The 27,941-nt window shown below is 40.4% G+C and overlaps 1 protein-coding gene across 2 annotated transcripts in view; it reads left to right on the top strand.

The window, feature by feature from the left end:
• Nucleotides 1–27,941, top strand: part of LARP4 (La ribonucleoprotein 4) — a 42,843-nt gene that overhangs the window by 2,735 nt on the left and 12,167 nt on the right. Inside the window, exons 2-10 of one of the 2 annotated variants that reach the window (XM_074979539.1) lie at nt 8,373–8,520; nt 13,415–13,573; nt 15,773–15,848; nt 18,184–18,320; nt 20,942–21,045; nt 23,124–23,234; nt 24,439–24,492; nt 25,237–25,446; nt 26,046–26,149. In XM_074979539.1, the coding sequence (XP_074835640.1) occupies nt 8,373–8,520; nt 13,415–13,573; nt 15,773–15,848; nt 18,184–18,320; nt 20,942–21,045; nt 23,124–23,234; nt 24,439–24,492; nt 25,237–25,446; nt 26,046–26,149 (1,103 nt within the window). The remainder of the gene's footprint in view (nt 1–8,372; nt 8,521–13,414; nt 13,574–15,772; nt 15,849–18,183; nt 18,321–20,941; nt 21,046–23,123; nt 23,235–24,438; nt 24,493–25,236; nt 25,447–26,045; nt 26,150–27,941) is intronic. The other variant, XM_074979540.1, reaches the window with a different exon arrangement.

Below are 27,941 nucleotides of genomic sequence, written 5' to 3'. Positions count from 1 at the left end.
TAGACAAATTAACCATTTTTTGTTGCTATCATCTGCACTCTAAGGGTCTTGAAAACATTGGTTCATGTCTGGGGAAAAGATTGAGTGAGCAGGGTTATAATAGCCTTGAAGTACATAGAAGGTTGTTTTGAAGAAGAGAATGGTGAATCTCCTCCTTAACCACTAAGGACAGGACACGGAGTAATGATCTTAAATTGTGACAAGGGTTTTGATTTTTAAAACTTAAGGAAAAGTTTAACTGTAAGGATAGTTAAGCACTGAAATATTGGGAATATCCATCACTGGAAGGTTTTGAGAGCAGATTGAATCAATATTTCTGAGGGGTTGTCTGATATTGAGTCCTGCCTCAACGTAGAGGGCTGGATTAGCTGATCTATCAAGATCCTTTCTAGTCCTGCTGGTCTGAGTTCTATGTTCATGTTAATTGTGGAATTGAATATACTAGGTTAGGAAAAACTGGTATGGTAGTTTTATTTTTTTTTAAATATTTCAGAGTAGTCAAATTTATACTGTGGTTAAGAATGCCTAAAGAAATGGGACTGGGGAACCCTGCGCCCCGCCCCGCCCCGCCCCTCCCCACCCTATTACTTTTTTGAAGAAAGGAATTTTAGCTTTGGTATGAGCACTGAGTGAATCACTTGGCTGGAAAGATGATCTTACCAAAACCCATAGTGGCTTGAGGTCCACCACCTGCAATTTTTGGTTAGATTGCAGAGTTGCTCTTGGAGTCCAGGACTGCTGGTTACCACTGTTTAAAGTTGTGAACAGCTGTCCATTCCTGTAATTGACCACATGGCAAAATGCATAGGCCAGGAGCTAGTTATTTCTGAGCAGCAAATGCTTTGAGGCAGATCCTGGAATTAAAATAAATGACAAAAATGAGGCACCATTATAGAAGCAGGGTTTAGACTTTACATTAGCTTGAGCATGTAAGAATATGTGTTGCAAGGGAGCGACTGAAGATTCAGGAAGTCCTTTGCTTAAGCTTGATTAATATTAGTTGTTTTGTTCAGTAATTCTTTTCCTGCCTAATGATAGGCTCCATGTCATCCATGAATCAACTTCTGTAATCTTCATATGACTAGCAAAATTCTGCTACTATACTGGAGTTCAAGGTAGTTCCACCAGTTTGAGACTGGTATAGCTCAGCGAATTTAGCCCACCAGCTTTATACCACTCTGTCACGTGCTGTTTAATTTTTACACAATCTGTCCAAAACAAGGTTGTATATAGGATCAACATACTTGTTGGAAGGTTAGCTGGTAACTATAAACTGTTAAAGCACAAAAAGCTGAACATTTGTTTACTCAGCCCTAGTTGGGAATAGGAGTTACTGATACGCTTTTAAAAATTGCTGCTTTGTGTATGGTAATAACTTCAAAAATTATTGGTGCTAAATATACTATCTTTCCAACCTGGTGCAGGGTTAGAGCAGTTAATAGAGTAAGTTATGGACACGTATTATATCTGTGCAGATGTACCTCCCATGTCTCTTTATTAGTCTGTATAGGTGTAGATCATACAGAGCCAAGCATACTGTTCATGTTAAATAGTATTAGTACATTAAAAGAATGCTTTGGGTTTCTCACAGTGCTAGCACAACTGTGAATTGTTGTTTCTGATCTGAATTTCAGCAGCTTTGCTTCAGAATTATAGATGTCTGTGAACATTTGAGGTGGTTGGTGCATTACTCACTTACTGGGAAATGGTAGAATTCTTTTTCCCCTCCCCCCACCGTATTTCATACTTAAATGTAATATGGATATTTAAGTGTAATAAGGCAATCTCTCCTAGTTGTTGCCTCAGTGGTGTTTGATAGCTGCAGCCTGAAGGGAGTATGCCCAAATAGCACCTTTCAGCATGTCAGGGCTTCCTTTTTCTCTTTTTGTGTCCTAAGACAAAAGACCTGCAAGGTAATATGGAGGTTGTGATGCAAGCAGTTAAAGCCCAAGATATTCTAAGCAGAGTATAATTGATCCTTAGTGCTGTTTATTGGCCTAAAAACTGCATCTGTGGTCTGCATTATCTTACGTGACTTTCTCCTGGAAAACCTTGTCATAAAGTTAATGTTAAAATTTTAAGTATGTAAAAATGGAATCTAGTTTAATCTAGCACTTCTTATGGCATCTCTTAAAAATGCTTTGCAAAGTGACAAATGAACCAGATTCTGGCAGTGGGTAGTCATCTTCATTAATGGAAAAGCCATTGTGTTCAATCAAATTTGTTTCCACGCAACAGTTGCAAGTTATTTTCTGAGTTTCCTGGGACTTTCAGGGTATTTGCTTATTTCTGATTCGTCCTTACTTGATAGCAACTTTTCAGGTAATAACGAGGAGAAATAAGGTTGTGTTTTGTTTGGGCTTATCATCCAGGTTTGTCTGCTTCAGTGGTATCTTTATGTTTTGATTTCCAAACTGTGGTGATGAATGTGTTAGAGGAATTTAGAAAAAGAACTTGATTTGCTACCATCTTTTTCCCTGAAATAAATATTTTGGATTCTGCTGAGATTCCTGGGTTTTATTTTAGGCTCGGCCAATGATTTGTCATGTGACCTTTAAATTACTGTTTTCTCTGTTTCAGTTTTACCACTTGTAGAATGATTTGACCCGTTCAGATAAAAAAGGTCTGATAAAAAAGCATGAAATATTTGCTCCTGTAGGGCAGTCTCATTCTTGCAGTCCCACTTTGTCACTAAGAAAAACACTGATGTCACAAATTCAGCATTATGACTTCACCACAGGTTAATAACTAGCATAAGCCAGTGTCTGGCAAAATTCTTTTCAAAGACTCTACCTAGTAGGGGAAATTATTAAACATGTAAGAACAAGATCAAACTAATTAGGCTTTCATAATGAAATCTATCTTTAGAGCACTTATTGAAAATCCAAAAGAAATAACTGCTTACATTGCAGGATACCATAAGTAGTGATCAGTGTTCCATCTAACTTTTTCCATCCATCCATGGAATAAAGTTTGTGTGTGTCAAGGCATGTGTAGCAATACACCATCAGTAGAAACACATGCTGCCAGGTGTGGATGCTCAACTCATCAGCTGGATGGCATTTGAATCTCTCCTGGGTGGCCACCTTATAAGCACTCAGTTTACACTGTTGTTGTCTGTCAACTATTCTAACCTGTGGGAGTCTCTTAAGGAAAGTTTATTTGTTTTGACTCTGGAAAGGATCACAGACTGAAACAGCTTTAATGCTCATATCTAGGTTTTGTGAGACTAACTGCAAAACCATTCCATAAGATAGGGCTTTTACATCTAGCTGGAATGCTAACTGAATATACCGGTATCTGATACCCCCTAAATTTCTCACATCCAAAGCTGCACAAGCTTACCTCATGGAGAGTTAGAGCAGACTAGGAATAAGACAAGACAGCTGGCAAAACTTCTTTGTTGTCAGATGCATCCCCTGTAACTGACCTGAGCCACATGTAGAGAAATATCAATACTCAAACTCCCTCCATCAGCCTATGGAAAAGACATGTCATAGCTGACATTCACATTATCCTGAGTTATGACTGTCTTTTCAGATTAGAGGGAATTGCTGGAATGACATGCTGTTCCTGAAATGGCATTCTGGCTGCTATCCAGAACATTGCCACTAGGAATTTTCTGTCTCTGAATAACTTCCTGGTAGACTCCATGCTCTGGCTGAGCAGAGCTTTCAGCTCTGTCATTTTGTAAATATTGGGTTTTATTGATCATTATATTTCTGTACTATTGTAACTGTTTTGTGAAGGTACTTCAGTGGACTGGGGTGGGTTGCAGGGGAAGGCTTCGTGTGGTAATTAGGACCAGCAGTATATGAAAACATTACTACTCGTCTGTCAAGCTCATTTGGATAAGCAAGAATGTGTACTGGAAAGTCACTGTGCTTAAGAGGTATTTGATGGGGTTGAATGAGAGGACCTACATTTCACACACCATCTCCAGAAAAACTGCATACATTAGGAGCTTGATCATGACCTTTTAAGGGCAACGGAAGTCTTAAGATTGAGTTCAGTGGACAAAGAATTGGGTCCTAGAGTATGAGAGGACCACACTTAGTTGTCTTTTTGGATGTGGGCAGCGCCATTGGAGACTTTATTTGTTGTTAGCACAACCTCTCTCCTGAAAGTGAGCCTTGTACGTGAGGGTTAGGAAGCCCCATATAGAGATAGCAAGATCTGATTCCTTTATCATTTTACTATGTCTGATTTTGCTTATAATCCTCTTAGTACTTACTTTAAAACGGACATTCAGTTAGAGTCCCAGTTTTAAAAGTAAACCCATTTGCTGCTTTGTTCCTCCACAGTATTACCATTGGAATTTTTGCACCATGACAAGGAAATGAATGAGATCCTTTTTCAGCCATATGTTCCCCTGAGAAATTAGGGAGACAATTTGCAGAGCATAATTCAATGATCCAATTACCTGCCTGAAGAAAGTGTCTTTAGGATTAATTTTGGCAAATGTTAGGATTATAGAATAACCCAAGGCATGTTTGCTATCCTGGCAAGTGGTTTCTTTCCATTTCTGAAATGATCAGAGAGCATGTACTTGGTAACACACTTGACCAAAAATCACTGATCCAGATCAACATAGCTGAGAGCTTAGGCACTTGAAGTCCTGGCTTTTTGGGGTTTGGCATATACTTGTGTTCTGAGCAGAGTGAGCACACTTGAAACAAATGGATTTCAAGGCTTGATACATGAAGCCATCAAAGTGTATGGGTGAGAAATTTCCCATGCTGGCAGCTTTATTTGATTCATTCATTTGGGGGTCCTGGATTCTCTAAATGCTACAATAAGCATTTAAATGAAGTAGAAGAGCCTGGGTCTGACTTGTTCCTTATGATCTGCAAGCTTCTTGCAAAGTGAGCTGACTTCAAGGACCACTATTGGTATGTTGCCTACAGAAGCTTCATTCTCTTGACTGGTGTACATAAAAATCAATGATTTAAAAAAAATCCAATTTTTTAAAATTGGATACTAAATTTCTCCTTTAAAAATAGCTACATTTAAATTTCATCACACACCTGCTACTCCTACACTTATGGAGTCAGAAAAATAAATTAGTGGCTCTAGTTTGTCCAACCTAACTAGTAGTTCTTGCTCTTTGAAAAGGTCTGGGCTTCCAATTTTCTGTTTCTCAGCAGACTAAAAAAGTGACATGGAAAGCAAGGCACAAGCTGGATAGGATTGTTTTCGTTCTGTGCCTGAACGGCGGTGGACCTTGGGCAAGCACGGCAGTGGAGTTGAGATGTTATCTTTAACGAGATTATAGGAAAGGCTGGAGGCAGCATGGAAAGTAACAGTGGGGTGAATGAGAGATTTTAAACTTAGTTAACTAATTAAACAATATTAGAAGCTGTGTGTATGCTAAAGAATGTCTGCCCTTTTTCTGTCACCCAATTATACAGTACAGAAAGCTACAGTAAGAGAAATCTAATGTTTCCAGTTGCCACTGTCATTTTCTTGTTTTGTTACGTAATACATACTCCTTATTTTGGGGCATCATGGTCACAGACCATAATGGTGATGCTGTAAGTCTGTTTCCTATTTTATTTCAGCATAAATTCATAATTCAAAATGATCTGGATAAATTGGAGAAATGGTCCGAGGTAAACAGGATGAAGTTTAATGAGGACAAATACAACGTGCTCCACTTGGGAAGGAACAATCAGTTTCACACAGAGAATGGGGAGAGACTGTCTAGGAATGACTGCAGCAGAAAGGGATGTAGGGTGTTATGATTAAGCATTTTGTTATTTCTCATGCCAGCAGCCTGGGAGCGAAAGGGTTAACCTCCTTAGCCAGGTGAGGTTGGCCTATAGGAATGTAGGTAAGAAGAATTAAATTTTGGCTCCTCCCTCTTCTGTTTGCTGCCTTTTTCTTCTTTCCAGCCATGAGGGGGGGAGAGACGGAATATCTCCCTCCAAGAACAGGCCCTCCAATCTGTAAGTAGGGTAAAGTTTAGATCCGTTAGGCTTTATTGTATCATGGTTTGGGAAGTGGGGTCTGATGTCTGTGCACTTTTTAAAAGTGTTCTTTTACTCTCCTTATAACTAACTTCTAGGCCCATGGTGGAGACTCCCTATGTGTTTTTACTTTGTAACACTTCCATCTAGTCATAAGGCTTGCAACACAAATATTGTTGTAATAAAAGTTCTTTCTTTCTCTTGTTTGTGTCCTGGTTTTTACTTTTGGGGCTGAGATTTCCCAAGTAGTCTCTCCCTGATTTCCTTATTACTTGGGTGGTGGCAGCAAATTTTATGCCCAAAATCTAAGGTTTTTAGGATTTTTGGGGGGAAGTTGATACCAAAACCTGGTAAATAAGGTTTTGGAGGTACTTTTGCTGGCCCCCACTTCTGCATTTATCTTGCTAAAGTGGGGAAGGAGCCATATTTATAGCGGACCACAAGCTACATATGAGTCAACAGTGTGATGCTGTTGCAAAAAAAGCAAACGTGATTCTGGGATGCATTAAGAGGTGTGTTGTGAACAAGACACGAGAAGTCATTCGTCCACTCTACTCTGCGCTGGTTAGGCCTCAGCGGGAGTATTGTGTCCAGTTGTGGGCACCGCAGCTCAAGAAAGAGGTGGAGAAATAAGAGAGGGTCCAGAAAAGAGCAACAAGAATGATTAAAGGTCTAGAGAACGTGACCTATGAAGAAAGGCTGAAAGAATTGGGCTTGTTTAGTTTGGAAGAGAGAAGATTGAGGGGAGACATGATAGCGGTTTTCAGGTATCTAAAAGGGAGTCATAAGGAGGAGGGAGAACACTTGTTTTTTTTGGCTTCTGAGGATAGAAAAAGAGGCAATGGACTTAAACTGCAGCAAGGGAGGTTTAGGTTGGACATTAGGAAGAAGTCGAATAAATTGCCAAGGGGGTTGGGGAATCTCTATTGCTGGAGATATTTAAGAACAGGTTAGATAAATGTCTATCAAGAATGGTTTAGACAGTACTTGGTCCTGCCATTGGGACAGGGGGCTGGGCTCGATGGTCTCTCGAGGTCCCTTCTAGTCCTAGTATTCTATGATAAGTCCTGAATCTGACCTTCTTCTTTGCATGCTGCTTTGACAATGACTTCTGTATGCGTCTGATTTCCTATTTGTGTCTTCCTGTGAGGTCCTCAAGAGTCTTCTCCCCTACAGGGAGAACCATTCAGACTAAAGGATTGTTTGAGGAATGCTTTCAAAAGCAAGCTGGTTTTTTGTCTTGAGATATCCATGTTAAAGGTGCTACAAGACTGCTGCCTCAAGCCTTCCTCAAAATTTTGAGTTGGAGTGTGTGGAAACAGTAATGTGGCATGGAATACCACTGAAACTTTTGAGAACCATTTCAGAGTTTTAGGGTATATGCTTATTTGCAGTTAAGGCATCTTCTCTATGTTGGTGAGTTGCACACAATTGAGGGAGCCGTTTTGTTTTCCATATAACCTTTTAGGCACTGTGAACTGGCTTTCTTCGCTCTTTCAGATATGGTGTTGCTGCATTAGTAATCTGTCTTCGTAGTTTACTGTCTCCTGAAGTCATTGTGCATCCTGTAGCTCTCAATTGGGGCAAACTACGCCTGAAGGAAACTATTTCCCTGTAAATGTTTCCTGTTCACTGAACTGGAATATCTCCTTTGGGTGATTGAACAGTTCTCATGAAGTGCTCACCACTTAGGTGGCTATTAGATTTTGGGGATTTTTTCTTACAGTATCAAAACTTTCACCTCAACAGAGTAGTGGCAGGCTGTCTCTGAGCAGAAATCTTTTCCAGGTACCACAAATAATTTCTCTCATTTTTCCTTACGCTGAGTAGGGGAGGATTGCAAGCTGTGTTTGAGGTGCAGGAAACAACTTTTTCAGAAACTGTGAGGAATCTGTCTGACAATTGATGCTTTATCAGGGCTGAGTTGCAAGGTTGAGCGCTTCTCTCATGCCACATATGCTATGGTCCCTGTTTCCAGAGCACAGTGCAGCAGAGTGGTCTGCCTTCCATCCCTTTCAAGGAACAGGTTGGAATGGGAAGATTCCCCCTCTTTGCTAACGGCTTGGAGGATTATGGATGTCAGACATTTTGTCAGTCTAATTTGTCTGGCTCTCCCTCTGCTTGTAAAAATATTCATGGTAATGCCATTGCCCTAGTCACTGCTTTGCTAAACATTATTCATAAAATGGAGCCACTAAGGGGAAAAGAGGGATGTTACACCTCTGGGAGACAAGGTACTTTAAACTATCAAAGGATTTAGTTTTTTCCATTGTTCTGACTTAAACCTAAGAATTTATTCTCTGTGGGAAGGTAAAGGTTTGTGTTTCTCCACTGTAGTCATGTTAGACACATCTAAGCTGTCTAAAGATACACTACACTAAGAATTTACTTTTGTCTTTCCAGCAGGTAACATCAAAAGGTACTGCTTTAAATCCAAATGCAAAAGTGTGGCAAGAAGATTCACAGGGAAGCACTGAAGCTACACCAGTGACTAATGGCACTGAGCACTTGTGGCAAGAAACATCTGCTTCACCAGGAACTCTTAGTGAGGGTGAGATGTCTAAAAGCAAACGACGAATAAATGCCTTGTTTAGTTTGAATTATATGTATTGTGTCTCTAAGTCTAAATTTAGCAGTAAGAAGCAAACCGTGTTCTTGTCCTTGAAAGAACAGCTCTGGAGGCTGATGTAAAGCTATTATGGGTTGAACGTGAAAAGTTTTTTCTGAAGCAGTTCACTGCCTGTTTACTGCATCAGTAAATAAAAGGTTCTGATCTGAATGCAGTTTAGTTTAAGACTCTGAGTTGGTACCCAAAGCTGTACTGCAAAAGAACAGGCAGGATATGAAAGAATTTAATAAGGGCATACTGTTATAACCAGTGTTTTTTGAGGTTTTTCTATCCATATGCGGAATAAATTCTTATATTCACCATGGCATGTATGGATGTGCACCACCAGTAGAAACATATGCTTCCTGCTGTGGGCACTCTGCTTGTGAGCTGGGTGGCATTTGAATCTCTCCTGGGTGGCTATCTAAGTGCTCAGCTTACATGGAATATGGGTTTTGAGCCCCCATAACACTTAAGAGGCCCAATGACGATCAAGTATCACGCTATGAGGGAAACAAGTTGCTAAGTGTGCAGAAATGGACTCTGCTCTGTCTCCACCTCTTTTCCGTTCATGACTTTTTCGTCTCTGGCTTTCCCTGTTGCTTTCTGTAACCATTACTGCACGTTAGTATGTACTTGACCCCGTGAATGGGGATTGAGATCTGAGGACCACACACATTATCCAGGCTGATCTTTCATATTTATGCTGCAATGCAATTAAAAGGCAATTGCTTGCTTTAAACTGAGATTGTACTTGTGTAGTAACTTTTGTTAAATATAGTTGTCCATACTTTAAAAAAACTTACGTGGTAAAGCTACTTAGGTAAGTTATTGTATCCACATATAAATGGACTGGTCTGCACCGGGAACTGGAATGAGACGGGCATGTGTGTGTGAAATCCTGATTCTCCTGAGAGAGGAGGGTATGTGGACCTAACCCCTACTGTGTAGACAGTGCGAGGTCGATGACAGAAGAAATTTTGTTGGCTTAGCTGTCACATCTTGTGGCTGTGGCTTACGTGTGCCAGCAGGAGAACCTCGCCCATTGGTATAGGTAGTGTCTACAGTGAAGTATTATAGCACTGTGTCTGCACCAATATAAGTGTAGATCCATTTTAAGCTTTTAAATGTATTTGGTAGTGCAAGTGAGGTGCACTTTAGTTTAAGACTGAGTGCAAGTGAGGAAGAATGTGGTGACAGGAATCTTATTCCTCTACAAATCCTTAGCTCTTCTAGCATATAGGTCCTTTATAGAGAGGAAAACTCCATTCCTGCCAATAACTCATTTTGCCTCAATGAATAGTAGTAGTCTTTAAGTGCTGCACTGCATGTAAATCGGGTGTGATTTAATCATGTGAACTGAACACCAGTTCTTGGGCACTGAGAAAAAGATAACCATGATTTATATATCTTATCTGTTCTGACACTACAGAAGCAGCAGCTGTATATGCAACCATCTCATCTTTAAGTAGCTTTGAATATTGGCCTGTTTTCTGTGGTATAATATTGGTCTTGTGTAAACATACTTCTACTAATGCTATACTGGCATAGTTAAAATGTGCAACTCCTATAACATGGAAATGATTCTAATGATGAAAGTGTTTTTAAACTGGTGTAACTTCACTCAGCTTAGAAGCTGTAGTGGTAGAATTCTGTCTTTTAAAAAGATGGCTTGAAGCAATATAGTTATGTTCATTAAAAACAATCTGTAGACTAGTCTTGTGGTGGGGAATAAGTTGAAAAACCGCCAAAGAAAAAATGCTCTGTGGTGGAGTGGGGGGGAGTGTATGTGAGACTCAGGCTGGATGTGTGTGTGACAGGCAGAGCAGCTCGCAGCGATGACACCCTGGAGCTGTAACTTAAGCTGGCAGGTAACACCTCTGACCTGAACAAAGAGCAGGGAGGAGCTGAGCTGGGTTTTAATACGAGGCGGCAGTTAAAAGCTGGGGGAGAGGGAGTTGGAAGGCAGCCGGCCTGGTGAGGGGGGGAAGCTACACCCCAGAGGGGCACCTCTTGGACTCCTCTCCCCAGGATGGGTTGGAATGACTGTCTCTGACTGCTGCACTGACTCTTCTGTAAGACGCTGTGCCTCTGTTGACTAATAAACTTCCTATTTTACCTGCTGAGTGAGAGTCAATCCTGCCTGCAGACGAGGTGCAGTGCTTGGGGACCTCGGAACCCCATCACATACCCCGATCAGCTTTTCAGAAATTAAGATATGTTTCTGTCAAATACGTGGCTAAAAGAGAATAAGGTTATGAATCAGTACCTTGAGGGAATGCTAATTCTTAAAGATATCTGCCACTTTTAAAATCAGGTGAGCATATCCCTGGGAAGAGGAAGGCTTGCAGTCAGTATATAAGCAAAGTCTTGTTTTGCCTTGGAATCATGAAATCTCTTGACAGATGCTTGGAAAGAGTAGACACTTCTCCTTAGGTTAATATCTTCCATTTGCTATTACTTATTTGGAGATTTCAATATGTTGAAAGTAGTTAAGTATCAGCTGACTAAGTCCTGCAGAGGAACTCTGGAAACCCCTTTGGGATGGATGGTGAGGATCTCAACCCAAGACTTGCACATAAGAGGAACTAACTGGTGAGATCACTTCTGCAGATGGAGGCACCTAGTAATGGAACATAAAATTTCCTTCACTATGTTGCCCCAACATTATTTTGACAGTTGGTGATTGGAGTACGCTGCAGGTATACTTCAAGCTCTGTGCTTCTGTCTGTCCTGGCTTCTTATTGCCCACACTTTTCCAGTCCTCACTGGTAAAGCTGCTGTTAAGTCCTGTCTGGCAGAGCCATTCCAACAGATTTTCCAGCTGGACATCACATGGGAGTCTTTTTAATGCAGAGAGATTCTATTGGAGAAGGTAGTACAGGGTGGATTAATGCTGCAATTTATTTCCAGCACTACTGCAAGAGGGGAAGAAAACATGTTTCTCTATTTTATCTAACATACATGCTCCGTATCCCTGTTTAACGTTGCTCTGCAGGTATGTACAGTCCCCTTAATTTCCCCATGGGGGAGGGGCGCGGAGAATCATAGGTTTCACCTGAACTTTGGCTCTTTTAGAATTGATCAAAACCCACATGCTTCCCCTCCTTGGCCCCCTGCTGGGAATTTTTTGTTCCGGAAATTAGTAAACAAGAAAACTTGAAGATTAATTGTAGCAACAGTAAATAAATCCAATCTGTTAAGAGTTTTTAAAAGCTATGTTCCCAGAACATGCGCGTTCTATTCTTCAGTTCACTGCAAGAACCATGTCTGCTTTAATTCTGCCTGGAGAATAATGAAAATGTGACAGAAAATAGCATGTTTTGCTTTTCCATTGGAAGAAATGTGTATTTGGGTATATTAATCTAAATTTGGCTATATTAATCTACCCCAATCTTAGGCAAGTAGTCACTTGGCAGCAATAATCCCAAGGTTACCTTAGAATTACTGTTCTGTGGCATGGAAGTGTTCTAGCAGTTGAAACAACTAGAAACTCAGAGGCTGCTATCTTTTTACCTCAGGGAACTTAATCTAATGATCTCATCTTGTGAGATGTTCAGCATCTCCACCTTCTGCATCAGTGAGGGTTGAATGAATTCTGCCTGTGGCAAAGTTGTCCATTTAACTTGCAGTTAAACGTGCAAGATCCAAAGCTCACAAAAGTCAACGAGTTTTGGATTGTAGTTCGAGTATCCAGCTTTAAATTCATTAGTTGGAGAACTGTGTGAATTTGTTTGAAACCTCACTTGTCTTAGGTTTGATAACATCTCTCGTTTGTTAAATGCAATGTGAGACTTGCTTAACACTAGAATCCACCTGATTACTCCAAATCTAGACAGCACTAAAGATTATCTCATTGCTATATAGATTAGAGGTTTGTAAAGGATACAGTGATCTTCAAATAATGAGTGCTTAAATTCCTGAAAGTTTGTGTAAGCTCAAAAAAAGTCGCAATCATCAGTAGAAGTTGGTTCAATAAAAGATACTACTTCAGTCACCTTACTACTTTTCTGTATTTAATATTGATGTTTTAATGCTTGTCTTTCAGATAGCTAAAGTTTCATACACCTGTCTACTGTTTATAAAAACTAAAGCATATTTCTCCAAATGGGCTCTTTGTTTGCCTTCATGCAGTTTCTTCTGTACTTAAATGAATTTCACCAATGTCCTTTATAGTTAATGTGCCTTTGAATAGGATAATGAAAGTTACAATAGATATAGAAATGACCTTTTAGATCAGAGTTGGTCCTTCAGCAAGTAAACTTATATGCACACTCATTCCATCCCAACCACATCAGATATTAAACAGAAACACTCCATTCTGTCCCAAATGTCTTGTGGCAAATACTAATAAATTCTTGAATGCCCACCTCCTTCAAATTGTTTGTTTTATAATAGCTGTAAGTTGACAGTCCTGAGTGTGTGTTATTTTATATGAAAGGTTCATATAATATGTGCACCTCTTTCTGTGGCACAAGTGCTACATGTTTAGGGAGTCAAGTTGATGCTTACTTGAAGAAAAATACTTGTCAGTTGCTACAATAGTTCTGGGCTCCCTGCCATGGTTTGATTATTTTTCTCTTTTTTTCCCCTCTTTTTATTTTTAAAAATGTTTTCTCCCTATTGTAAGAAGAGTACAAACCAGGGAAACAAAGAAAACACTCCCTGCACACAGTGCTATGGAATACAAAGAAATGGAAAAAACTTGAGTCTTTCAGTTACAGTAGTCTTTGTTCTTTGTACTAAAGACTTTGGTCAGCTAATTCATTTTTTTAAGGGGAAACATATTCTTAAACTGATGCAACTTTTCTGTTGACTAGGCACATTCTCTTGACAGGTAATGTAGAGATTGTGGAAGATAGCTGTAAGCAGTATGAAGTGATGTATTCTCCATCTTGCGAAGCTATAAGAAATGGCTCTGGTGTTGAGGAAGCAGCTGGTAATGGAATGACCCAGGCATCTGAGGATCTTGGATACCAAATTTATGATCTTTCTGGTGAGTGTTCAAGCTGCAGTAGCATCTTAAATTCTTCTACTCCTGTAGTCTTAAGGGACATCTCGCTCTTAAGAGTCACACAGCCAAAATGCAATCTGCCTGTCAAGTCTACAGCTTAACGTAGTTGCTTGTGCTGTAAAAGCACAAATGCTCTTGTCTTCACCTGTATCAGCAGGGTAGCCGAATTAGTCTGTATTTTCAAAAACATCAAGAAGTCCTGTGGCATCTTAAAGATTAACAGATATTTTGGAGTATAAGCTTTTGTGGGCAAAGACCGACTTTGTCAGATGCGTGGGGGGGGGCGGGGTGTTCCAGAGGAGGGTTTAAAGAGGGAGAGTCAGTCTTCATCACTGATCACCAGTGATCACTTATAGAGCAAATAGGTGAGGTACTGAACAAAGCAAAAGTTTGCTTCTCTGCAGGCTTACAAGTGGGATAATTAACTTGAACTGCCCTTTGATAAGAACCTAATACATAACCTTGTTTTTCTTGTATATTTCTTAAGGGAAAATGAGTGGATCCTCTTAGACACACATTTTGTACTCACTGCCCCTGTAGTTCTAGAAAATTACTTCAGCTTGTAGCATTGCAAAAAGTTTTTACTAGGGAGTAGTATTGGAGGGCAGAAGAGAAGACTGTGGTATAGTTGGGAGAGACTCAAAGGCCCTTTCACAGTAGGGCTTCAAGATGGAGCTGCAAGGAGGGGGAAGAAGGGAAGCAATAGGTATCTGAGTTTCTAGAAGAGTGTTCAGTCACTAATCAAATAGCAACAATGGGGAGCTTTTTCTATGAAATGATCCTCGAGCAGTATTTTTTCAATAAACTTAGCGTTTGCAAAGCATAAGACTTCGAGAAATCTTACAGTCATAATCTAGAATTGGACCTCTGTCTGCAGGATGTGTTTTCTAGTCACATGTCCATACCCATCTCCTGAAATAAACAGGACATATCAAAGATCTCGCTTTGCATGCAGAGTCCTCTTAGGAAAACTTAATGTATTTTGCATGAACAAACTTTCTCTGCCATCAGCCAATCAAGAGGAGTTAGTTTTGGTGATGGGTGGAGTGTAATGTGTGTGTACACTAATTTGTGTACCCCTTTGGAATGATAAGACTTCTGTGAATGCAAGGGAAAATTTTTGTTAGGAAGCAGCAACAAACATGGTTTTGCTTGCTTGCTTGGGTTTGCATTATTGATGCTAACAGGAATGTTCACAGCTCTGAACAGTGTTAATTACCTGCTGCAATGTAACAGATGAGTTCATGTTAGTCTCTCAGAAGGAAGGCTTTTTGTAATCTTGGTGACCTAAAGGAATTGGAGCAGGAACTTCTGGACTACTGTCTGAATGAACTCTAGTGTTTTGGTCACCAAGACAGTAAAATTAGTCTATGTATCCCCAGTAACATGCTGCAGGGAGGTTCATGTGTGATTGTATTTATTGAATGCAACAGTCTATAGCAAGAGGAGAAGGTTTAATAAAGTCATATAAAAATAGACCCACTCTCATCTAGCATTTTTGACTAACTGACTTTAAGACTGTCAGTTGCTGTTATGATGGAGGCGAAAAAGGTCTTATGGGTATGAAACAAAGTTTTGATTATTCTAGTGAGATCCACCTTGTTTCTCTCTCTCTCTCTGGTGCTGATTTAAAAAAAAAAAAGTGAAGATTTGTCTGTTTCTTGTGTCCTTAGCCTGAAGCCTTAACATTTGAGCTGCGTTCATAGAACTGCAATTGTTACGTGCGCAGATGTTTTGAGCAATTGCTGTGTTTTTATGTGGAGTTAGTATTCCTTAAGTAGTTTACTCGCATGAACATCAGAGTGGCAATTTCTACATATATACCTTTGTGCACATGTTTCTAAAAATGGGGTCCTCAGTTTTTAAAGTCTTTTTTTTTTTTTTTGTACACTGGTCTTTGAGAGCCTTTTTTAAAACTAAAACTATCCTGTACTTTTGAATCTGCTTTTGAAGGCTTTTGTTGTCGGGTAAAGGGATCCAAATTGGTAAAAGTACACAGACAGTCAAAACAATAAAACTGTAGGAGAGCCATATGTCTCAGCCTTCCGTTCCTCTCATGTTATACTGGAGGATATTTGTTTTTTTTTAATTTTGCACAACTTAAAATTCACATTTGAATTATATTCTTGGTCACACGCAGCTGGATCCTGTGGCAATATGATAATCTAATGCCTCTTTCAGGTGAAGGCAACTCTGCTGTATCTACAGAAGATCTGAAAGAATGTTTGAAGAAACAACTCGAATTCTGCTTCTCACGGTATTGTATGAAGAAGTGATTTAGCATCTGTTAAATGCTCTGTGAAGGTTACAGCTAAATGACCCCATGTCTTGGTAATATGTCCTATGCTCCAAGTATGTTTGTTTGTCTTACCATGAAAAAGAAGTTCTAGGCCAGGAGATCAGAGGTCAAATCCTGATATCACTTGCTGCTGGAGTATCCGTCAGTACAGCAGAACCCTGAGATGTGCACACAAGTTGCATGACTCTTGAGTTAATGCAACTGAGTGGTGGGGAGCTGGCACCTGGTTCTGGGCTGCCAGCTACTCAGGGGGGCTGGGAAACTGACCAATGCAGCAGTGCTGGTCAGTTCCTGGCTCCTGTGAGTGGCTGGTATCCAGAAGCCATGCACTGGCTCGCCACCACTCATAGTTTCCCTGCTTCTGTCAGTGGTGGCAGCCGAGAGTCTGTCAGGGATGGCAAGCATCAGGGAACAGGGAAACTGCTCCCGCAGGAGCAGCAGCCTGCCTCTTTTGTGGTCCCTGACAGGAACAGCCTCCCTGCTCCTGTCAGGGGTGTCGAGAGTCAGGCTGCTGCCCCTGGCAGGAACAGTTTTGCATAAGTTTCACATAACTTGGAGGAGCCAGGAAATTGACCAGTGCAGCAGTGCTGGTCAGTTTCCTGCCTCCTGTGAGTGGAGGGCAGCCCAGAGCTGGTCAGTTTCCTGGCTCCCCTGGAGTTTTGCAAAATTTGACTTACACGGGGTTCCACAAGAATGCAACCTCCGCATAAGTCAGGTCTATTGTGCGTGAGTAATATTTTCAGCACCAGAGTAGCATTTTGTTATGTCAAGGGATCCTCTTTGGGTCAGCTTGTATTAGATGTGGGATATAGATGTAGATACCTGCAGATCTTTTAGCATGAAGGATGCAGGTATGCGTTGACCCTGTCTTGTCAGGACCCAAGGGTGCTAGACTGGTGCCAGATGACAGAATTTTCCAGGTGAGGGGAGATAAATATATTTTAGCACATTGCCAAAACTTCCACTGCTTACTGGGCTCTTAGAAGACATTTAGAGGTAAACTACAGCTAAATAACAGCAAAGAACACAGAGCTGTGACTGGTGGCTGGAAGCAAATGTTGTGACCACACCAGTCTTGGCCATACCCATGATAAGTGGTCATGCAGCTAACTAACATCAAGCCAGATTACAGAGTTTGCTGGATGAGAGTTCTGGATTAGAGAGGTTCAACCAGTACTGTGTTTTTTTTGCCTTGAAGTTGCAGGATTAACATTTCAGGTCTTGATTTCCTTCAAGCTTGGCCGTCAGATGGATAAAGTGGCATACTTCTGTGGAGTTGGAAGCTAGGGAAGAATTTTGTTCTCACTCTGAAGAGAATTATGAAATTAACTGCTAGTTATCAGGGTGGGCATTTCCTTCTTTTAGCACTTAGTCCTGTGAGTAACCGAGGATATAAGTGCAAGTAGGTTCAACTCTCTAGTCAACCCCTCTAGTAAATGTGATTATGCCAGGCCTGATTCTGGCCCAGAATCTGATGAAAAAGCAAACTTGAAAAGGCGGTTAACAGATGCTGATAGGAATGCACTTGTACAGGTTTTCACACAATGTCTGCAAGCATTGGTTCTATTGATCATGTACAGCTCCTAAGATGAGGTACTTCGTTTCTGCTGCAGCTTGTGGTTTGTCCCTCATTTTGGACAAGCATCTAGAAATGTTGGACCTGAACCAACTCAGTTGGCCCTATCAACTCCATATGAAAATGCACACATGCTGCAGCATATATCTGGAAACTACCCTACCACTATTTCTGCCAGCTAAGTGCTGGGAGCTCTGGGAGGGGTTCTAGAGTGCAGTGGTCGACAAAGACCTGTAAGTAGTGCTTTGTGGATGTGCCACCACTATTCTGTTGTTGCTGAATGGGACTTCTGAAATGTTGCAAAGGCAAAGAAACTATCCAGCCAGCTCCTACACAGCCTGTCTTTGCAATGTTGGCCTTTTTTATTAAATCATATTTTTCTGTATTTCACAAATTGAGGCTGAGGCAACTTAATTGCCTACTAAGTAACTCCTTGAGGTAGATGTTATACAGGCTGGGGAATACAGCAGCAGCTTAGCCTCAGATACCTTTCAGCTGCCCTTTCGCTTAGTTTTCATTGCCTTGATTAAACTTTGCATTTATTCCCAAGAGTGAAAACCTATGGGAGCATGTACAACTTGATTAGAATGGCAGTTTTGTTTTTAAATTTTAAAGCACTAGTTATCCTATCATTCTTCTCCCCCGCACCCCCCCCAAAAAAAAAAAAAACAAACAACCTAGACTTTGCCTAACATGTATTTTCTTGTTTGCTCCTAGTGAGAATCTTTCCAAGGACCTTTACTTGATGTCTCAAATGGACAGTGATCAGTTTGTTCCAATATGGACAATAGCCAACATGGAAGGAATTAAGAAGCTGACCACCAATTTGGATCTTATTCTTGAAGTATTGAGATGTATGTCTCCTTGATTTAAAACCTTTTCTAGATCAATAGAACAAATGTGCTGTGTTAAGCTCTAATACAAGCAGCATTCAGTTTTAAAGAAACCTGTGGTGGTGTTCAGTCTGTGGGACTAGTCTCTGTCCTATGGTTACAGATTTTATTTGTGGAAAAATTGGGTTGTGATTAATTCATGGAGGAAATGAAGCTGTCCAGAGCAGATCCATATAAGAGACACTAGCTCAGTCTCCTGTATTTTGTCTTTAAATTTCCTATATTTTGTCTTGAAAGAAATTGCTTTCAGGAGGTTTGAGTTTGCCAAATGTGAAGAATGGTATGTCTGCTTTTCTAATTTAATGTAGACCGTTCACTAGGAAAGGTGGTTCTCCCATAGTGCTGACTCTGCCCTTTACCTCTTGTGTAAAACAGTTTGAATCATTTGCTTTGCAATGTTTTCTTTGAATCCATACGTGGTTCCCACCCCCACCCCCCTTGCTCCCATGTGAATTTCTCAGTGGGTCTCTGCTTAGGAATTTCAAAAAACTCCCTTTGCTGAGTGCAGACCAGCCCCTTAGTCTAATCTGTTGACTTTAGTTTTGTAGGAAGAGAAACGCTGAGTAGAGGTGGGAGGCAGTATCTGCTTCACTTTTGATGTGACCATTGCTCAACTTTAGAGGGATATAATGATGCTTTGATCAGGATAACAGATTGTTTAAGCTCTTGTACACTGTCACTCCCCCCACTTTCTCACCTGCTTCCAAGTGAAGACATGCCTGTGCCTCTTGTTACTGGTTACAGAAAGAAATGGGTGTAAAATTTCTGGAACTCTCCCTTCAGATTTAAATGTGAAATTCAAATGCATCAACTCCCAGTGCCTGTTTTGATACCAAAAAAAAATCTACAATTGATTGCTGTTCAGTGGGTAGCAATGTTTTTTTCCTGATTCTTTCAAAGGCACTCAACATCCACTACTTACATAATATGGAGAGTGGGATGTCATAGTGCCTTGCAATATACACATTCATCTAATGTGGTTGTACTTACCTTGTCTGGCACCCTTGGGACCTGAGTGGTCCCAAATAAGGGCTTTTTCCAGATGATGGGAGGGCGGGCTGGCTGCCTGGAGGGGCGGCCCCCCACTCCTGTAGGGCTCCCCCTCATCAGGGGTCTTCATGGCTGCGGGGCTGTTGGAGTGGCTCTGTGCCCCAGTTGGGATTTCTGGAGCTGGGGTGCAAGTTCCTCTGGCCCTGGAAGGGGTCCTCGTGTCTGAGGCTGCTGGCAGAGATTTGCGCCTCAGCTGGGGTCCCAGGGCTGCCAGAGGGTCTTCACATCCCAGCTGGCTTTCTTCCACAGGGCTGCTGGGGATTCCCCAGCCAGGAGCTCCATGTCTTCGGGGCTTCTGGGGCTCCATACTCAAGGCAGCTCCCAGCAGTGGAGCTGCAGGGCTCCACCAGCCTCTGGGGTCCCTGCAGCTGTGGGGTGGCTAGTAGGGCTGGGTGCCAAACTTGGCTCCCTTCCTCCCCTCCACTCTCACTCATGGGGCTCCTTGTGGGGTGCTTGTGACTGGGGCTGAGCCCCCGGGGGCTCCCCTACCTGGTTCCCTGCCCTGGGGCTCCCAGTGGGCTACCAGCAGGGCTCTGCTGTCCCAGATACAGCTGGAGCTTTCTGGGTGGGGTGCTGTCTTCTCCAGCAACATCCATTTTCCTGCAGGACAAGAGAGTGCTGGTCAAGGGAGTTTCATGTTTCGTAGTGTGTGTATAAATGAATTCATGACTCCCGATAATTCAGGAGATCACCATTCAGTTACACAAAATCAGTCCATCCGTATCTGCTCAGGAACAGGGTTGATCTTTTTTTGTCACAATTCATGGTCTCATGATACAAGATTAGCTACAAGATTTCTGCTGTTAATACAGAGGGCACATCCTGGTGTGCCAGTAGCTAGTCAGTGCAGACCTTGTGCTGCCAAAAAGCCTCCTTGTTTTCCTATGCAAGAAGTGCAGATTTGTTCAGCTAATGGTACTTGTTTCTGAACAACACAGTGTGAATAAAGGAAGGCATCTTTTAATAAAAGTAAAAAGGGCAATGCCAGTTTGGGAAAATGCTACTTTTGGTAAAAGCTTAAACTTGTAATTACCAAACACAGTTTGACTTTTCTGACATCGCTGCCTCTGTCGTAACAGGTGAGCTCTCACAGTTGGTTTTGTCCAGAATCTGTACAGGTTACTAAACAGCTGTCAGGCTATCTAGCAGTATATGTCGGCAATAAAACAATCTGGTCTCTCCTAAATTCAGAACACACTTTACATTTGATGTTTCATTCATCTACCAGTGTCGTGTTTTCTGATATTTGGATTCTGGACAGTTTCATAATTTGAAATGTTCTTCCTGTTGTCTCTTACTTGGCCACTCTGAAGGACAGGCTTCTCAATTGTTGCTTTGATAGGTGTATGTGGACTGAGTGGTGGTTTTGTTTTTTTTTTTAAAAAAAAAAAAAAAAAAAACCAACTAGATACTAACCAAAGGAGATCCCTAATGCATACAAATGTGTCAAAACATGAATCTATTTGAATCTTGTTAGTGACAATTATGTGTATTGCAGAGCATGCTAATGTCCAAATGTATCTTAATTTTAGCTTCCCCTATGGTACAAGTAGATGAGCGAGGGGAGAAAGTAAGACCAAACCATAAACGATGCATTATTATTCTTCGTGAGATCCCTGAAACAACGCCTATTGAGGTAAGAATAATCCTATGGTTTTCAGTAAGTGTATTGGGACTTGAAAATGTTGCTTCAATCTGCAACAGAAGGAGCAACATGCTTTTTAAAAAGCTAATTGGCAACTAAGTTATTCATTTAAAATACAAAACAACTGAATGATCTTTCTTGTGATCAGCTTCTAGTTCTTTCTTCCTTGAAGCATTGTGAAAACCAAAGACCATATCTCATTGTACTGATGTCATTGTTTTCCATTATGTTATTAACAAAGAGCATCTTACTGTGTTATATGAAATCTTTCTAGTCCACTGAATAATGTGGAGCTGTCTAGGCTTTTCTGGAAGGGTGGTTGAATTGGTTTTCTTTCAGATCCAAAAGTGAGAAATCGGTATAGGGAATAACTGAGTTTCAGGCAAAAATTTTGACAGCAGGCACTTTGCATTAAGTCAGAGCGTTGTTTTGGCAGATGCAAACATTAATAAGTTTCTTTATTGTGACCATATGGAGCCAAGCTCAATATGGTGACAAAGGATAATAAAATGCCTGCTGATATTTGGCTGGCAGAGGTGTTCATTAATGAATTTGTTTAGAAGATTTTAGAGCTGAAATACAAGACCTTTGTATTGTGGCACTTCAGGTTAGCAATACTAATTTGATGCTAGAAGAACAAGTTTTCCTTGTAAGACTCTGAAGTTTGCTGTCCTTTTAAAAAGCAATAATTTGTTGTGACCACAGCAACATCTTGCAAAACTGTTCCTTTTCTTAATGTTAAGAACCTTGCTTCAGAAGGACTTTAGCCAAAATAATTTGTCTAACTTGAAGCCAAAGTGATTGAGGTAATATCTTTTATTTGATCGACTGCTGTTGGTGAGATACAAGCTGTGAGCCACAGAAAGCTCTTCAGATCAGGAAAAGATATTCAGAGCATCACAACAAATTGAAAAACATTTAGCATAAGTAGTTAGTGCACAGTGTAAGGGAACCACTCAAGGTAGCATAAATTGCATGCAATTTGAAGCCAGTTTCTCATGATGCTTCCTTGGCAGTTCAGTGTTGAACTGAAATGCTCACTGTTTCATGTTTTGTTTTCAATCTGAGTAGCTCATGAGTGCAAGAGTGATGTCGTTCATTTAAAGAATAGAACAGATGTACATGTTCTGACAATAGAAGTTTTCCTTGAAATTTTCAAAGTCATTTTTGGGCATCTCATTCTCATTTTCTTTACAAGTGTACCCATGTGCATGTCACATACAGTAAACTGTTTCTTATCCAGCAGCCCCAGGACTGGGAGGTTGCTGGATATTCAAATATTATGGATAATAGAGAGTACACCTAACAGTGCATACCACTAAAGAAAAACAAGCTTAGATATTGAGAAATAGACAAATGTATGCAGAGTATTTTATTTACCAGTGACAGTAGTATTGTACACTGTAAGCTTATACTGTATTTATTTGTATTTGCATCCACTATACTATACTTACGGAAAACATAAGTAAATTTTAGTTATGGTTAAAATGCTGGCTATTTGAGAGTTCTGGATGATAGAATGTCGGATATGAAAGAATTTATTGAAGAAAACCAAATGTTGTATAACAAAACCTAAGACTGTGGTGTGCTCTGGCATATAACAGACCTGCCTGCTTCCAGTTCTCTTCCTACCCAGGTTGGCTAGGCTAGAGTGCTGCAACAGCAGCATATTCCATCCCTGGGATGGGTGATGCTGTCTCTTAGAAAAATCCTTTCTGCTGATAAAGCACAGTTCTGAAATGTATTAGTGAGGGTCTCGGGGTCTGGAAGTGAAAAATGTTATCTTGGAGAATGTATAAATCAACACAGAAACCCGCATACTCATGTTGAATATGGAGAAATATACCAACATTTTAATGTTTGCAATCTTTGGCTAGATCATTGTCAGTCTGTTAAAGAGAGAGATACGACTACCATGTTGTGCTTCTACTAAGGTACTGGACGTATTCCAGGCAACAGGATGAGCCTTCTGTAACCCTTCCCTTGCTGGGAAATGGATGTTGAACTTCCCAGTTGATTCTAAATAATAGGTCTCCGTCCACATAACTAATGGGTTTCCTTCTCTTTAGGAAGTTAAGGCACTGTTTAAAAATGAAAACTGTCCCAGAGTGATTAGCTGTGAGTTTGCTCACAATAACAACTGGTACATTACATTCCAGTCAGATACTGATGCTCAGCAGGTAAGATTCCATTTGATTTGAAGCTAACCATTATCCTTTATCTGAAATTTTCCTATTTATTCTTTGGAACGTCACACATGGTTCATGGTAAAAGTATGTGCCACAAGGGAGACTTACGTTAATTTATTAATATATGCAGCACTCATTGCTTGGTGAGCTAGGAATCTAATAGAGAAATTCAGGTGATTAGTGATGACTGCTATTTCTTGGATTAGATGTTTACTGTTTGCCTCTTACCATCTCTGTTGCAGAGAGGAGGTTGAGAGCTTCTGTTTGGTCTGTTACTACTCTTGACAATGAAATAATGGTGTCTAGCTGTTGGATACTTGATATAGAATTCTGCATTTGAAATACTGGCTTTGTTCCCCCTTTTAACCAGCTCTAGTTTAAACAATCTACATAGCTACCACATTAATTTGTATAGTTCTTAACAGTTTGTAGGAACGAATGGGTACAATTTGCACTGTTTATAGAAGATTTAAGAGAATACATTCTGCTGCAGTCTTAATGATTAAACTTTGTAGTTTGGTGCTATTACATGAGACCCCGAAAGCAAAACTCTCTAGAGTGACTGGAGAGGAAAATGAAGCTCCATGTTTTTCATTGAACAAGCAGCGTAGGGGGCACCTTAAAGACAAATTAAGTATGTCTGTAAATAACTTGATGGGCAGTAATTTTTTTCTGCTGACATAGGAAAAATAGATAGTTTGCAGTGAAGGTAGCATGATATTACAAACCAGAGTCTTACTACAAATTTTCCCTTTAGTGTGAATTGTCAATGTCACATGCAAATATTAAAATGCAGGTGCAGTGATGCACACAAAGCAACGAGTCTTCTGTTGCTATGTTAAACTGGGGCTGTTTAACCCCTGCAAGAAAGATTAAATACTTCCTGATTGGTAGCAACATGATATGATCATGCCTGTGTTAGGGTTTGAGAAAGATGGGTTAAGGTAGGAAGATGTGTGTACTAACACATTGCAGCTTGGTCTTCATGAAGAACCATGAACTGTTGATACTTTAAAATAACACAATGGCTTTTTCCTTTTGTAAAATTGTCATAAACTTATCAAAATATGCAGCTTGAATTCAGGCCTAGCTAGGATGTTATATTCTATTTCTATAGACTGTCTTTGAAGTGTCTTTTTATCAACGATCTTTTTAATGTGTGTGTGTGTGTTTTTTTTTTTTTAAATGTTCACAGGCATTTAAATACTTAAGGGAAGAAGTAAAAACCTTTCAGGGCAAGCCAATAATGGTAAGACTTCTTGTTTAATGTGGCTATGGGAAGGTTTCAGGACAAAATCATAGGTGTCTGCCTTTGGCCAGCACAGTACACTTACTAAAAATGAATTCTGTGATGCAGAATCTCTTTCTCTATAGGACATTAGCTTGAGCCCAATTTAAGAGTGTTGTGTATGTGTGAAAGGTACCATCGAGCATGTGGTGTGGTCATGCCAAGTTTCCACTGGAGATGTGCGTCATATATTTATGTATTTTGAGCTTCCAAACTGGCATCCTTTTTAGTAGAACTCAGCAGAGGGATTAAAGACTTTGGTTATAGATTGAATCTCTTCCTTTCTGTGTTCAGATTTAGACAACGTGGCTGTGTAGTGTGAGAAGCTGCTCTGACTGTTGCTCCTTATATTATACTTAATCTGCTTGCAAGTGAAAACTCAAGTCCCTTGTCAATCTAGTTTCTTTCACAGCACTGACTTTTGCTTAAATTCTGAGTTAGTCTCAGATTACAGGACAGTTATTTCCACAGAAGGCAACATAAAGTTTAAAGCCTTGAGTGAGCTATCTTTCATTTTAACATTTTAAGTTGCGGTGTTAGTTATCCCTTTTTTACAGTAGTTTATCGCACAAGATTTATGTTTGTAGTTGACAGTTAACCTTGTTTTTTCCTTTCTCTTTGTTTATAAAGTACATAAGAACTCTTGTTGCACCCCGCCCCCATCCAGTGTGGCAAATGCAACTTAATTTGATCTCTCTTTTATAGGCAAGGATAAAAGCCATCAACACATTCTTTGCTAAAAATGGCTACCGGGTTATGGATTCTAGTGTGTATACTCAACCAGTTCAAACCCAAGCACAGTTTGCCTCACCACTGTTTATGCAGCCTGTATATAGTCCTCAGCAGTACTCTATTTACAGTATTGTGCCTCAGGCGTGGTCTCCCAACCCTGCACCTTACTTTGAAACACCACTGGTAAGTAACTACTGCCAGTCTTTATACAGTGAGAGGAGTTTTGTTATCCAGGTTGATGGGAGTACATTTGGAATATTGTCCCAAAAATCTGCTCTTGGCATTTGGGTAACAAATTAGCCTGTGTTGATTTCTAATTATCTTGCATCAGACGTGGTCACTTCTTCCCCGTGGTCTTGGTTATTGACCCTTAGCTTCAGCTGGCAATGGTCTAGACCCAATAAGGTTACCCCTAAAAGACAACTATTGCAAGCTTCAGTTAAATCTCAGCAGTTCCTGGTGTAAGATGAGTTTTATCCCAAGCAAAATGTGGGAGGTGGGGATTGCTGTCCTTGGTTCTCTTTGAATAGAAAGATCATGAGATGATAGTGGCTTTATAGGTTATAGACCTAGGAGTTGTTTTTGAATGAGGGAGTGTAATAGAACAATTTAAATATGTGGAATGTGATGGCAGGGGGTTGAAGTGTCACCATTCTGAATGAAGTAGCAAGTTAAGTTGAGATCCATGGTGTAGAAAAGGATCAAATAACCACAGACATTTTTCCTTCTATCTTCAGACTTAGTTCAACTCTTGACATCCTGATATTTTCTTTGGATTGCAGGCTCCTTTTCCTAATGGTGGATTTGTGAATGGCTTTAATTCACCAGGACCATATAAAACACATGCTGCTTCCTTAAGCATAGGACGCCCATTCCATAGAAACCGGTAAGAAAGTAGTGAACCTGGCTGTGCTGTTAAAACTTCCAGTTTCCAGAAATTTAATGTCCTCAAGGAATGCTTATTACCAATGGGATATGTCTTATTGTTGATCTGATTCAGTTTTCTTCTTGTTTGTTAAATCTAAGTGGAATTTTTTGAAAACTAAACAGCATAAAATCCTGGCCAGCACTCGTGAGGCCATACAAATAACACATCTGCATATACAATAGGGTCTCAAGATTTGCGAACTTAATGTTCACAAATTCAATTATTCGCAAACGGCTGCTTCCTCCGGGGCTCTGGGCAGCAGCCGCATTTGCGAGGGTTCTCAACACGAAACCCCTGTGAATGTTGAGACTCTACTGTACAACAGTAAGGACTCATTTTAAATCTTCAAAAGGCTTCCCGTTACGAGAGACACCTTTATGGCTGAAAGACAGCTGCTAACTCATGGCTGCCTTATTTCCTACACAGGAACTCTTGCAAGAGAGTCTCACTATAGAAGCTGACTAACATCTGTGTAAAGCCACTCACCATGTGCAGCTTCAGGGATACAGGCTCTTATTGTTGAACAAAAATTGCTGGATGCTGACTTTTATCACTAATTTATTTACACGTCAGTCTCTCCCCTAATATAATTTTAGAGAATGAGCTCAAACACATTTTTCTGTAGAGGAGGAAAACAACCCTGTGAGTCATTGGAGAATGCTCTATAATTACAAAAGACTATAATACTACTCTCTACTTATGTGGGTGGAAAATTTTATTTGCAGGCTTCCCTACTGATTGCAGCAAGCAGGTCGATTAGCACAGTAATCGCTTTTGTTTGAGATTTCACTGAACAGCTGCCTGTGCTGTAAACATTTGGTGATGAAGCTAAAGTTCATGGCCATAACTTGACATGATCAGCAGAGGATGGACTTTGAAATTGGTTGTTCAGGGACAAAGTAAAGTGTTTTTATTGCTATATTTGGGACAAGCAAGGCAGTTTAATTTAGGAAGAAAGTTGCTTTTAATGGGAATAAATCCTGAACCAAATTATTCCTGTAGAAGTACCACTGAGCTGTTAGTCTTACCAGTTTATTAGCATCCCATTGGTTATTAAAAGCTTTTTTTAAAAGGACTTCTTGTGTTTTGTGGATCCAGATTTTAAATATACCTATCTCATAGAACTGGAAGGGATCTTTAGAGGTCATACAGTTCAGTCCCCTGCCCTCACAGCAGGACCCACCACCATCCCTGACAGGTTTTTGTTTTTGTTTTTTTAAATCTGTTTGCCCCAGATCAGCCCCCTCAGGGATTGAGCTCATAACCCTGGGTTTAGCAGGCCATTGCTCAAACCACTGAGCTATCCCTCCACATGTTGTCCAGCCCAACTGCCATGTACAGTAAAAGTAATACCCATTGAAAGTAATCAACATAATTTTTGTCACGGAAACTGTGCTCTTTTTCCAGTAGTCTTGACTCTGCCTCCATTCTAGGCTGGCAGCCAGAGCAACCCATTCTGATCCTCTTAGCACTGGCCTTCCATGGTTCCTTGCAGAGAAGATTTAAGTATACTTGGCATGAGCACTGTACAGTCATAATCGCAAAAATCATGGAAGTATAGAACTGGAACGGATTACCAAATTCCATCTAATTAATTTCACCCTAAACTCAATCCTGTACAGCTTCATAATCACTCTTGACATATGTTTATTATGTCTTTAAAAGCCTCCAATGAGGGAGAATCTATGACTTTTCGAGGCTGTTTGTTCCAGTGTTTAGTTATCCTGACAGTTAGTTTTCCCTTATGTCC

The sequence above is a fragment of the Carettochelys insculpta genome, chromosome 29 (genome assembly GCF_033958435.1).
Source record: "Carettochelys insculpta isolate YL-2023 chromosome 29, ASM3395843v1, whole genome shotgun sequence".
Lineage (NCBI taxonomy): Eukaryota > Metazoa > Chordata > Testudines > Carettochelyidae > Carettochelys > Carettochelys insculpta.
This window is presented reverse-complemented; position numbering and strand designations above follow the sequence as displayed.